This window comes from Grus americana, chromosome 4, assembly GCF_028858705.1.
Source record: "Grus americana isolate bGruAme1 chromosome 4, bGruAme1.mat, whole genome shotgun sequence".
Taxonomy (NCBI): domain Eukaryota; kingdom Metazoa; phylum Chordata; class Aves; order Gruiformes; family Gruidae; genus Grus; species Grus americana.
Genome location: NC_072855.1, coordinates 52,315,264 through 52,327,637, shown reverse-complemented (window position 1 = coordinate 52,327,637; position 12,374 = coordinate 52,315,264). Strand labels below are relative to the sequence as shown.

The following is a 12,374-nucleotide window of genomic DNA, read 5'->3' as shown; positions in this document are numbered from 1 at the left end:
CTGAAGGCGGGCACGAACAGCAATCACAGGGTGCAACTGCTGTTGTTTTCTTTCACAACAAGAAAAGATGGTTCTCATTATGTGATTGCTTCAGAGGTCAATCCTCCTCCAAGATGCTCACTCACATCATTAAATAAAAATAGCAGTATTCTAATAAAAGCCAATATTTAGCCATGGGAGACTTTTGAGAGCTTGAAAGAATTTCTTGCTTGTGCTGCTGCTCTTCCTGCTTCAGTTCCAATAACCCACACGTGAGCATCCTGCTCCTTTCTTCCAACCCCTCCCAAAACATAGTCCCAGACTAACAGAGGTATGTTGAGATTCAATAAACTGTACATTTCAGGAATGGGGAGACTGGACCAAGCTGTAACTTCTATAGTAGACACTGCAATTAGCAAAGGGAGGCTGCTACTTTGTGAAACAGCAGTATCGCTTTGGGAAGCATCTCTCTGACTTTGAGCTGCAGTATTTTCATCCATATAACTCAGGAGTTAACTGTTTAAATCCATTATTCTGTTGCCAATAAAAATGATGATGTAGGACTTGACCCAAAAAAGAAGTGCCCCTAGCCAGTCAGGGGAGGGAAAAAGAGCCTTCATAAGACCTGATTTTAATTAAACCAGTGTTAATTACACTGAAGCTCAAAAGGAAGAGGAACTAGACTTCATTCAATGCAGAGCAAGTGACAGAAGGTTGAAAAAGGTCTTTCTCGACTCACATAATTAACATCTAATAAGTTTTCTATAATGCTATAAATCAAGACACATTTCAGCATACAGCAGCGTATCTTTCAATCGTGGCCACTTAACTCCATGCACTTTGCCAAACCACTGACATGTTTTCATCCTCCAAACAACTGTAACAACGATGAATAATTCTCTTTAACAAAATTAAAAAAAAATAAAGGTATCTTACCTTTGCAGAGTCATGTTCAAATTGCCTGTACATGCTTTGATCTTGTTTTGTGCTTCTAGATGAGTCATCCCATCCGTACTTATCCCATCAATGGTGAGAACCACGTCACCTATCCCCACGTGTGCTCGGGCTGCCTTGCCACCGTCGTTAAGCTGAAATGTCACACAAGAAGGGTAAATGAGAAACGTGGATGGTTTATGCTTATATTCTCTGAACACAGAGCCGCAATATCTTACAGTGCTGTTTCACAGAAAGAAAAAAGAAAAAAGAAAAAAACCCAGATCTTTTCTCCTTTGTGTGTATGTCCCTATGAAAGTCACTGAACTATCTTTCTGGTGAAGCAATATTTACAGGTTCTTGTGCTTATTTCACTTCAGTGACATGAAAAGCGTTGCACAGTACTGCCTATTTTTCAAAATCAAGTTCCACTTCTACTGTACTGGCTGGAAGCTGTGCACCTTCACTAAGAAACACACAGTTTCCTGGATGCCAAGTTCCAGCCTCTTCTCTCTTCATGTATGAAATTTTTCTCACAAGAGGAGAGAGGAAGGCTGTAAACCAGCTTTTTCCATTCTACATTTTTCATCTAAACAATCTCTTCAAAGTTTATGTATTTGTCAATGACTGGTCACATGCATGGAAGACTTCATTAATAGTGAAGCTGAATTTTCCCCAGCTGCAACTACTAGAAAGTCAAAAGTTCAACATCACAGACAGACCAGTTACAAGACTTTGTTTTGCCTTTCTCTCAGTAGGTTTGTAGCCCCCAGCAACCTGCAGTATATATTCAGACCAGAATAGGAAAGGCCTCTTGAGCACTCTGCCTCTTTGATCAAGGTCACCGCCGAAGTTCAGCTCAACTGCCTTTGGTCCACTTGAATGAAATAGCCTTGCAACAGAAACCTTTGTAAAGTTCACATTATTGCCCCTGACTGAACAATAAATTAAGCTTTTCATCTAGCTACTGAATTTCAGCTAGCTTCATTCCCAAGAACAGCAACAAATAAATAAATAAAGCAACACAGGGTAAGATCTATGCACCGATTTATATCTCTAGTCCTCAAACTGCTAATTGCTTTATAGCTGGCTGCAGAGAGCAGGCCTGGATGGTGCAAATTCCCTCTTTGCTTCAGATATATTTTCTATCTTAACAGCAGAGAAGTCGTAGTTGCTTGTGCTGTGCGCGCAAAACCTCACAACTCTTTCCTTCGCCTGCAAGCATGAGTCTGTTCCTTGAAGGAAGTGCTACGTTTTTAGGGAAGTGATGCAAACAACAGAATTACTTCATCTTTATTTCCAGAAGTAGAGTTTCACCTTGGACCACAATTGTGCCCCAGCAAGCTATTTCTCAAAGAGGGGCAGACGAAAGGACTTTCATCTCTGTTAACTACCTCTATTTTATTTCATTCAGCAGGGACCAAGAAGTTTTTGTTCCTCTTGATTCCTTTTGACAATGACCAACCACAAACCACAGTCACCAGCCCCCACACCACTGACTTCTCCAACAGAAGCAAGGCTAGGTCTTGAAAACTGTCTATGGCAGAGAGGTAGAAATACGTGAAATAGTAGGGACTCAGCCTTTGCATTTGTGTATGAATAGTCACTTGTCGGTAAACGTGTGGAGAGTGTCCCATCAGCCTAACTGATACAGTTAAGGTTCTCCTAACATCCCAGAGACTATAATACACGACAGTTGTGACATGCGTATTGGACAGCATCTGAAGACAAATGTTTTAAGAGAGGAAAAAGTATTGCCTAATGCTGCCAGACAAATGCAGATGCAATACTCCAAAAATGTGTAATTTGACAACATACAGACTGAAAGCAGGAAATTTCACATTCATGGCTGACTTTTTTCAACATCAGTCTGTGTCCCACACACATCTACAATAGCCATCTTTAGCAACTAAAAACAATAGCCAAAATTTCCAACAAAACCAGAAAAATCCTTCCATTTGGCATTAATCTTATGTTACCATATTATTTTGGTGAAAGGGGAGGCCTGAGATGTAGGGAGACTTGTAATCTCCCAGATTCAAAACAGCAGCCAGTCCTTCAGTGTTAGAGATCAACGTAACGATTTGACCCAGAGTTGAAACCAAAATACGCTAACAAGGAAAAGGTAGCAGAGCAAGTCCCATGCAAGGAAGAAAATGAGAAAACAAAGGAAAAAGAAGATGCACTATTTTCAGAAAACTTCTGGACTTGCTAAATTCATCAGAATTACAACTTGCATGGTGCATCCTTTTACAAAAGGATTCAACAACAAAGCCAGAATTCCTCCGAACTTCGGTGTCAGACCCGAATTCTGAGCTAAGAGACCCAATTACTATCAAGCACAGGTCAGGGAACCCCACAAGCATATAGAAAGCTATGACCAACATAGCTATTTATAGGGAAGCTCCTCAAACCTTTGGGTGAGGGGTGGAACCTGCCATAAACAGATCCCTAAACTGATACATTACGGCATGCTGACATTTGTCAGCAAGGTCTAGAAAAGGGAAAGGAACGTACGAGTGCTAAAACCTAAAGGTCAAATAGATCACTGCGCTTTGTGATTGGACTGCCAAAGTGAATAAAATCTAGCTTTCTCCGAATGCACACAAATACACATGATGCTTGCGCGTTGTAATCTGTGACGAAAAAAAGCAGGCTCCGGGGTGACTATTCTCGGGGGGGGGGCACAGGTACAGGGTGTTACCATTCACAACAGTGTAAAATAAAACAAATTAATAAGTTTTAAAAAAAACCCCTCAAACTTTTTTGCTTGATTCTAGTGGCCAACACACAGCAACCCATAACTAATCACCTGACTTTCAAGAGGTTGCTCAAACTGATGCCACCTGGGGATGAAACTCTTTGCAAGCACAAGTAGAAGACTGCTGTAAAATCATTTTGGCAAAAGCCCAGGCTGAAAATGCCTTAAAAATACGGTTGGAAAGTGCACTCTGGAAACGGAGGAAAAAGCAGACAGGTCCTGAGAAGCATGGTGAGCCCCTGGCTATGTCCACAAGACCCACCATGCAGGCAGGGGACTGAATCTGCCTTGTAGGTGAGACAGACACAGCTGAACAAACAAATTACTGGACAAGAGTGTGAGGAACTGCATGCGTAGAGGGATGCCAGAGCAGTAATCTCCTTATCTAGATACGACTTCCAAGTAACACCTACAGATTTTGGATAAGAGATCTGACTAACCAAGAGAGGTGAGGTTGGTACTTCTAGGAAATCTCAGCCACAGCACAAGTCTTCCCTGACAGTGCTAGAAGCATCCTTGGTTTGTGAAGTGTCTATAATGAAGTGGTACTGAAACTACAAGGCAGAGTTTTACCACAGATGCAAGAATCAAGACTAAAAGAAAGGTTTCCCATGTTCCTTAGCACAATGGAAACTAACTCAATTTATTTCATTTTTTTCACCCACATTCTAAAAAATCCAACAGATGCAGAAAATATAAAAAGATGTAGGTGCCAAGATATAGGAAATTTTGAAGCATTATTTATAAATCGTTGCTACTTTTGTACAGCTTTTTTTTGTCCTGCATGAGCAATTTTGTTCTTAAATGGCAAATTTAGACTTAGTGTAGTAAAATTATCCGACATCGGTCACGGAACTATAGTATTACCTACGCTTAAATACCAAAAGACTAGTAAACTGATGAGCAAAAGCAAAAAACATCTAATGCTGAAATCCTAGTAGGAAAAATGCATATCCTTAAAACATATCTTTATTGAACGTACACATGCAAACAAATGGAATCGATGCAAGAAGATGTATGCATGGAAGAGTATGGCATTAAAATTATAAAACAGGCTACTTATGAATCAAGCTAACTTCTAAGCATCACAAATATTCTTGAAATGCTTGATGGATCTGTTTTAATTCTGCATTTACAGTATGAAGCAGGGTTTTAAAATCAAGCATGAATTACAGCTACAAAAAAAGGGGGAGATTTTTTTGATGTTACATAGCAGACTTTAAAAACAATGAAATTGCCAAGCCAGAAGTGTTTCCTCCTACTTAGTTGCATGTCTCTACACTCTGGGAAGCTCATTTTGAGACAGAGGCAAGTGGGAGAGACATTTCATGATCAGGCACCTGCTGAGGCCAATCACTCCCGCAGCCCCCAGCAGCAAACCTCTTTTCGGCCCCTCAGCAGCAATCAGCTTCGTGGCTGAAAGCCAAAAGCCAGCCTATGCCATCCAGAGATGCTCAGGACACCTTCTAATAAACATAAATAAAATCACCCATCTAACATTAGATTTCAGGTTTGTTTGACCAGAAAAAAAAAACAAAAAACCCACCCAACAAAAAAATATGCTGTTGTTGTTAGTGTTTTAAACATCAGAATTCCAAAATTGCAAGTATTGTTCTAAAATACATTCCAAATGGAGATAAAACAGAAGTAAACCAGTTCATGATGCATGATCAACTTCAAGAGCAACAGTATAAAAAGTAACCTCAGCATAGTTCAACACCTCAGATTTTTAAAAGCAAACAGCCCAAAACACAGTGGAATACAACTGTTTTCTTGAGCTAAATTTTAGCCAGCCTATTATTTCGTTTCATGGTAACCAACATAAAAAAATAGCAAGAAAAATAGCTCTTTTTACTTTTACTTGCAAGCTTTAATGAGATATTTTAAAAGATCCTTTCCAGGAAAATTGCATGTGTGCACATACATGCGTATCTATCTCTGAATCAATATAATTTGTAGCTTAATTAATTTCTAATTAACATACAACCATCTACTTTTCCTCACGTGACTAAGAAGAAAACTTGACAAGCATCTTTTCTTTGAACCGTCATTATTTAGTTTTTATGCAGTAATAAATGAAATACTTAAATTGCAGATACTCTTAAGACAAAGGTCTATTTGACCAGAGGTGGAAGCTGCCTTTCATCTTTCCCACGCCGCCTGCCTTGAGTCAATCCTAGCTGCAACTGGGGCGCGTGATAGCGCATCACAACCGCTCTCCCAAAGAAACTATTGCATAGTCTGACAGTAAATAATGGTCCCCCCCATCACACAAACATCCTTCAATGTCACCCGCAACTCCCTCTCAGAATGTAATTCGTTGCTCCCAATTTAAATCTCACTGGGCTATCCGAAATCCCTCCAGCTTGATTTTTACCCCTCGAGCATTTCTGATACACGGTTGGCTATAGCAATTCAGTTTAAAGACATGCGTAATCACAGCAGAAGTCACCCAGAAAACCCAGATCTTTGTATCATTACCACTCTTGCTTCTCTTTCAGTCTACATTTTTCCCTATGTTAAAGTATTTTAAATAATTGAAAAACCAAAACACAACACACCTGCATACAGAAGAGAACATTAGAAGAGAACTTTGCAGAACCACAAAATAAGCAATCAAGCAACCTTTCTTTTATCAAATAACACTCTGCCTTTTCACACAGACGTTTCACACAGGGGCTTCATCTCCCTACTATAATACACTTTCTGCTAATACTTACACTCATTACCTGTTACTACCTTGTTTATCCCCAGCCTTATTTCACCTGACCAAAGCACCACCTCACACCAAGAGCCAGTAAATAACAGCATGCTCTCAAATGTACATCACCCCTTTGGTGAATCGCTGCAAGCTTGGAGAAGCATCCCTTACTGCATTTTTTGCAGAACGCAACCTTGCCCCAAAACATGAGGGGGGGTACATTTATGTTCTACAGCTGCACCGGCTCCCTCACACAGACTGTGCGCATCCGACCGACTCCTGATGGGTGACCCCAGCACGATGCAACCCGCGGAGGCGGCAGCATGGCGTACTTGGGTCCGACACCTGACCACCACGTATCGCTGCGTTCCAGCATGCCCTACCTACCTAACAGAGCAGCTCGCCAAAGCCCCTCTTCACTTCTTTCCCGGTCAGGAAGGAAGCAAAACCCCAGCTTACGCTCCGGACTCCTGACAGGTTTGGGACACCTGGGATATAGCTTACCACTTCTGCATGAAAGAAAAAACAAAAAGCCATGGGAGCACCTGCTCTTTGTGGCAAATAAGCTTCCTCTGCTCTCAATGGAAACCGAGAGCTGTATCGTATTCCTCACAGCCTTTACTACAGCAATATTATTCGCATAGCCAACAGATTAGCCAGCCAGCCTTGATACTTGCTTCCAAATCAAGAACATACATGCCAATTTTAAAGTCCAGATCAAATTTATACAGCTGAGTTACAAGAACCCTAATGCAGGGTTTGCAGTGGAAACCGCTGACACAACCAGCTATAAAAGGGGTTATGAAGCAGTCCTGCAAATAAACTGAAGGTTTTCCCCAAACCAAGCAGTGATAAAAATTAGCTTAGGTCAAAAAAACCTTTTGATTAACGGAGTATTTTGCGGCGTATCACCATCAGGAAACCCTGCCTTCACCTTGCTCCACGAGGCCATACTCCTGCATGCTCCTGTAAGTTTTCATTTCCTTCCTTTTTCTCCCCACAACTTTAAGGGTGCTTCCAGACTGATCTATAAAGCCCTCAGCTTCCCTTGCTTGCCCCAGAACAGATTGTTAATAAGCAGAAACAGGTTCCACATACTGATGCCAGAAGGGTTATTAGCTGGTGCCATCTCTCACTTGTCACGGCTTGACTGATCATGGTTTCCTTGCAGCTCTACTCTTCCATGAGCAGGTTTCATCTCTGCTACCTCTCGCCCTTCCCTTAAGACAGCCCAACCGCTGCAGGACGTAAGGAAGCAAACAACTTCACAACAGGTGGCTTCAGCTTTAATTTTTGACTTAACACCAAGACAGCATCTTCACTGCAAATTCAGCAGCAGTTATTAAAAAGGAGGATCCCTGCTTTTGACCTTGCCCATATGAAATGGAAGAAGTTAACTACACAGAGAGAAATAAATTCTGATACATTTCACGTATTTTACATGTAGCTTAAGTTTTTTCATGTACTGACATACAAGTTAAAATTGGAATTCAAAGGATTATTAAAATGAGTCAAAATTCACACTCACCTCATATCAGGAATAAAGAAACTACTCAGTGCAAGTGTACCTCTGTTAGCATATAACAAGACTAAACATCTGGTCTTGCTCCCCCAAGCCATTTGAAGCATTGAAGAGAACAAAGAGATAAAAGGATTGTCACCAAGATGGCATGGGCAATACCTGTGGGTCCCCTGTATAACAGGAGACAACTAACGTTCTCATTTGGAGAGGAAATAATGTCACAATGTCAAAAAAAAGTTGTGAAAAGGACTAAGGCAAAATAATTCAGACATCATGGCTAAAATCATATTTGCAAGAAGAACATGGGCAATTTAAAAAAAAATATATGCTTTCTAAATACTTAAGTGATGGAAAATTATTTACAGTCAAGTGCCAGAATGTCTGCAGATATTTAAGACCCTAAATTAGTAGCTTTCACTAAGCCTTCTCTCAAGCTCAGTGGTGTTCTCATGCTGCCGGCTTGCCTTAGAGCCCTATTTATTTTCACTGGCTGTCTTCTCTCTGAAGATCATTCTTCTGTTCGGAGAGTTTACAGAACTAATCCAGATTTCTCCCTGGGAGACTATATGCCAGTGGGTAAAAATTACTACCTACTAATTTCTTGGAGAGACAGAAAGAGGAAATGGAATGAAAATGTAGCTAGAAACGCGATGTAAGCTTTGTATGGCTGCTTTAGCGTTTGGGAGCTGCAAGTCTGTAGAGTCTCTCTTCCAGTTACAGGGTTGGATTTTTTTGGATGGCCAACACAAATTAACTCCACAACCAAAGCATGCAAATAACTTGGGACTGCTGGGGAGGCACCCTGGTAGGAGCCACGTGATTTGCATCAGAACAGAAGTTTAAGTGCCTGTCTCTTTTGGAATAAAGAGTTTGGAAAGTTACTAAGTAAGTTTTATTGCTGGGGCTCCCTGAACTAACCCAAAACAAAGAAGAGTTAGTTTTCTCTAATGGAGTAGCAAAAGGGACTGAGCTCACTTCTTCCAAAGAAGAAATTCATTTCCACACTGTAAAGGCCATACACATGAAGATGTCTGCAGTGCATATAGTGGTGTACTTCCCAAACAAGATTCTTTTTATTCATTTACAGATGATAAAACCAATTTCACTAACTGAACATCCACCTCCTTAATAACCTTAGTAGCCCCATATGTGTCATCTGGTTTTCATAAGGTTTTCCTGGTCTACGATTTAGTCCCTCTTAATGGGATATGCCTTTCCTGCAGTGAACGTGATGCAATCACCCTATGCTTTCCAGAATATCCAGTTTAGGAATACAAATAGAATAATATGTTATACTGTGTAATTTAAAGGTATTGGGGTTTTTTTTGCCTTGGAATCCCTCTCACAGGAAAAAGAATAGCCTCATACATTGCACCAGTGAGAAGGAAATGCACCTAAGGAAGCAATCCCACACCTGAACGCAAAGTAGAGAGAGAGTGAAGTGGGGAAGCATGAACTAAAACCTCATCTGACAAAAACTAACAGCCAGTGGCAAGAAAACGCTACTACAAATTGAATCCCTCATGATACACCAGCCATTGTTTCAATTTCTCCTCTCCAGAAACAAAGCAGGCATGCATAAACATGTAGCAAACAACCCGCTTGCTTCAAAGAATTGAGATAATGATAAACCGCCCCACATAAGGAAGGAGGAAAATTGAGGCAAGTTCAGGCACTTTGAGCATTAGCACAAATCATCCGTCCAGGGAGCGCAGCTCACCTGAATGCCATCCCAAACTGGCACTCTGCAAAAGCCGTAGAAGTCCACTTTCATGGTGAAACCCACGCGCAGCAACAAGAGCCCACCACATCCGCTCCCTGCCACATTTAGAAGTCACATATTCTTTTTAAAAAAAGAAGTTCTGTTAGCATTGTAACTGACAGCCAAAAAGGCTGGGGACTCAGGGCTACGCTTCTGCCAGCTCTCCTTTGAGCATGCAGCTCAGCACCCAAGGAGACAGTGCAGAAGAAATGCATCGAAGTGCGGACGCTTTTCCAACTCAACCGTTCCTTTGGTAACGTGGAAGGAAAAGGCAACCTTAAATTAAACATGTGAAAGAAGACAACTCAGCTCAGAGTGCTCTGAAGTACATGGAAAGGAACAATTAAACCAATTATGGCTAATATGTTGATCTGCTGAGACCTATTCCAGATCAATGAAAGCACAGTCCTATATGTACGTGCCTTTATTTAATACAATGGAGAGAGAACTCATCAGGATTAGTCCAACACAAACTTCTAGTACAAAAAAGTAAAACAGAAGTAAGAGACCGTAGTAAATCCTAGTGGATATCTTGCCTTTTATATGTCAAGGGAATATTACAGCAGACATTTATTTTAAGCCAGACACTTATTGGCTAAAACCCCAAATTATAAAATACTGCAGAGAAAAGTCCAATTAAAAAAAAAAAACCCTCAGAAAACCAGAAACATATTTTGAACGAGTTGCACATTGTTTAATAAAGTCATACCAGCTGTTTATAGCTGAGATGCAAAAATCTTTATCACAAGGTAATGAAGCTCATGAGAATATATAACAATTTCAAATTTAATTTTCCATTTCTAAACTTTATATATATATATACACACACACACACGCACACAACACTGGTTTAGTTTACTTGACTTTAAACATCACTTTTACATGATTTGTTTATACAGTTCCAGGTGTGGGGTTTTTATGTATACATTTATTTATATGTGTCTTTAAAACACTGGATATATTACGATAGATGGTGTTATACACATATATTCTTCAAGTAATATTCATGCACAAACACACCCATCTATATAAATAAAAAGACATTTGTCCTCTCCGCTGGGGACCTGTATGAGAAGATTATCAGCTTTTTTTTTTTTTTCCTTTTAGGCAGCACATGACAAAAAGTACTTGTCCAGAGAAAACAGGAAGCTGCTCAGGACAAATACTCTGTCTGCAAAATGAAGACCCTCATTTTAAGTAAATTCTCTTTACCATTTGATTGCCAAATGCACTGCAGACATTTAAGACTGAATAGAAATGCATCCAAAACTTTATTAGCATCTTCTTCTCTGCAACTTTAGTAGTGTACTTGTGGCCACTATGAACTTCGGCTAAAATTCTTCTCATGAATTTTAAGTCTCCTGAGTTGCACTGCAACTGCTAATCATAATAACCTAAAGTCTGAGTTAGGCTGCAACATGTTTTTTCTAAGCTCTATTCTACCAAAACTAAAATCAGGACATTTCAAAATTAAGATGCAGAAAAAAGAAATCTACCCTAAATACTCATTGTAAACTATTTCATTATCACACCTAAGGAAATAAAAATCTAAATCATTTATAGTCTTAAATTTTAGGACTAAAACCAAGACTGCTCTAGCATTCTGGGAAAAAAAAAAATCCAATATGCACTGCTGGTTAGAGACAAAGCTAGGAAACAATTCCAGGTTAAACAACACAACACCAAACCCCAATATCCATTCATTTCTCCAACTGGATCCAAGACATGATACGGAAAACCTGCAGGTTGGCTCGGTTTGGTTGGTTTTCTTATTGCTGATAAGAGTATAGAATATTGATCACTCGCACAGGAGTCACTGGTCTCCATGTGATTTACACTGTTCTCATAACCTCCAAGACCTACATACAGCCTCTTGAATGCCTCGAAGCTATTAAGAACAAAAGCTTGACCACCACACAAGCAGGAGGCTTTTCATAAACATGATGATAGAGCTCACCTTCATGCCTGCTAAATCCGTGAAATTTCTTTCTAAGCATGTCAATTTTTTTTTTCCACTGAATTCCCAACAACAAAAAAAATTTCTGGAATGTAGGAAGACTCATGCTAGATTTCAAATTATTTCTAGAAGTAAATGAATTACTTCTAGAATTGCTGGAAATAACACTTTGGAAGAGTTTTATAAATAAGTAAATAAAAATCAGTACTTAAATTGTTTTTTTCAGCTAGCTTTTGCTTGAATACTGCATCAACTGTATCACATGAAGAACAAAGTTTCTGGCCCTGATAATAATAATGTCCTTTTTGACCACTATTTTGGTGACAGCCATGACGACTTGTTCTTTCTTGTCTCATTGTACTACCCTGAAAATTACTGAATTTTGTGTAGGCCACTCACAAGCAAGGCTCTGGAAAGATGAGAAAGATATTTTCAAATTGAAAAGGTATTCTGAATAAATCATATGGGATGTTCACTGCTGAAAACTTATCCTCAAAAGAGATCCTCCACATCAGTCCGAATCCAACAAAAATTATGCAACTAACACAGCCTCTCGAAAGCAATGAAAATCTTTTCATCTACCTAGGGGGGGGAAAAAAAAAAAAAGGAAATGAGACTATCCAAGAAACATCTTGGAAAGCAAGGCAGGAGAACTGTCCTGGCAGGGTTACACTGCTTTCACACTTCTTCCCGCTTGGAGGCTTACCACAGCCAGGACTGCTGGCGAGGTCAGCACTGCCACGCAGGAGATGCCCGTGC

General features: G+C 40.0%; 1 protein-coding gene across 17 annotated transcripts in view; it reads right to left on the bottom strand.

Annotated features, from left to right (window-relative positions):
- PDLIM5 (PDZ and LIM domain 5) overlaps window positions 1-12,374 on the bottom strand; it is a 126,999-nt gene that overhangs the window by 86,209 nt on the left and 28,416 nt on the right. For all 17 annotated transcript variants that reach the window (XM_054823306.1, XM_054823316.1, XM_054823311.1 and 14 more), the window contains exon 3: window positions 916-1,067. In XM_054823306.1, the coding sequence (XP_054679281.1) occupies window positions 916-1,067 (152 nt within the window). The remainder of the gene's footprint in view (window positions 1-915; window positions 1,068-12,374) is intronic.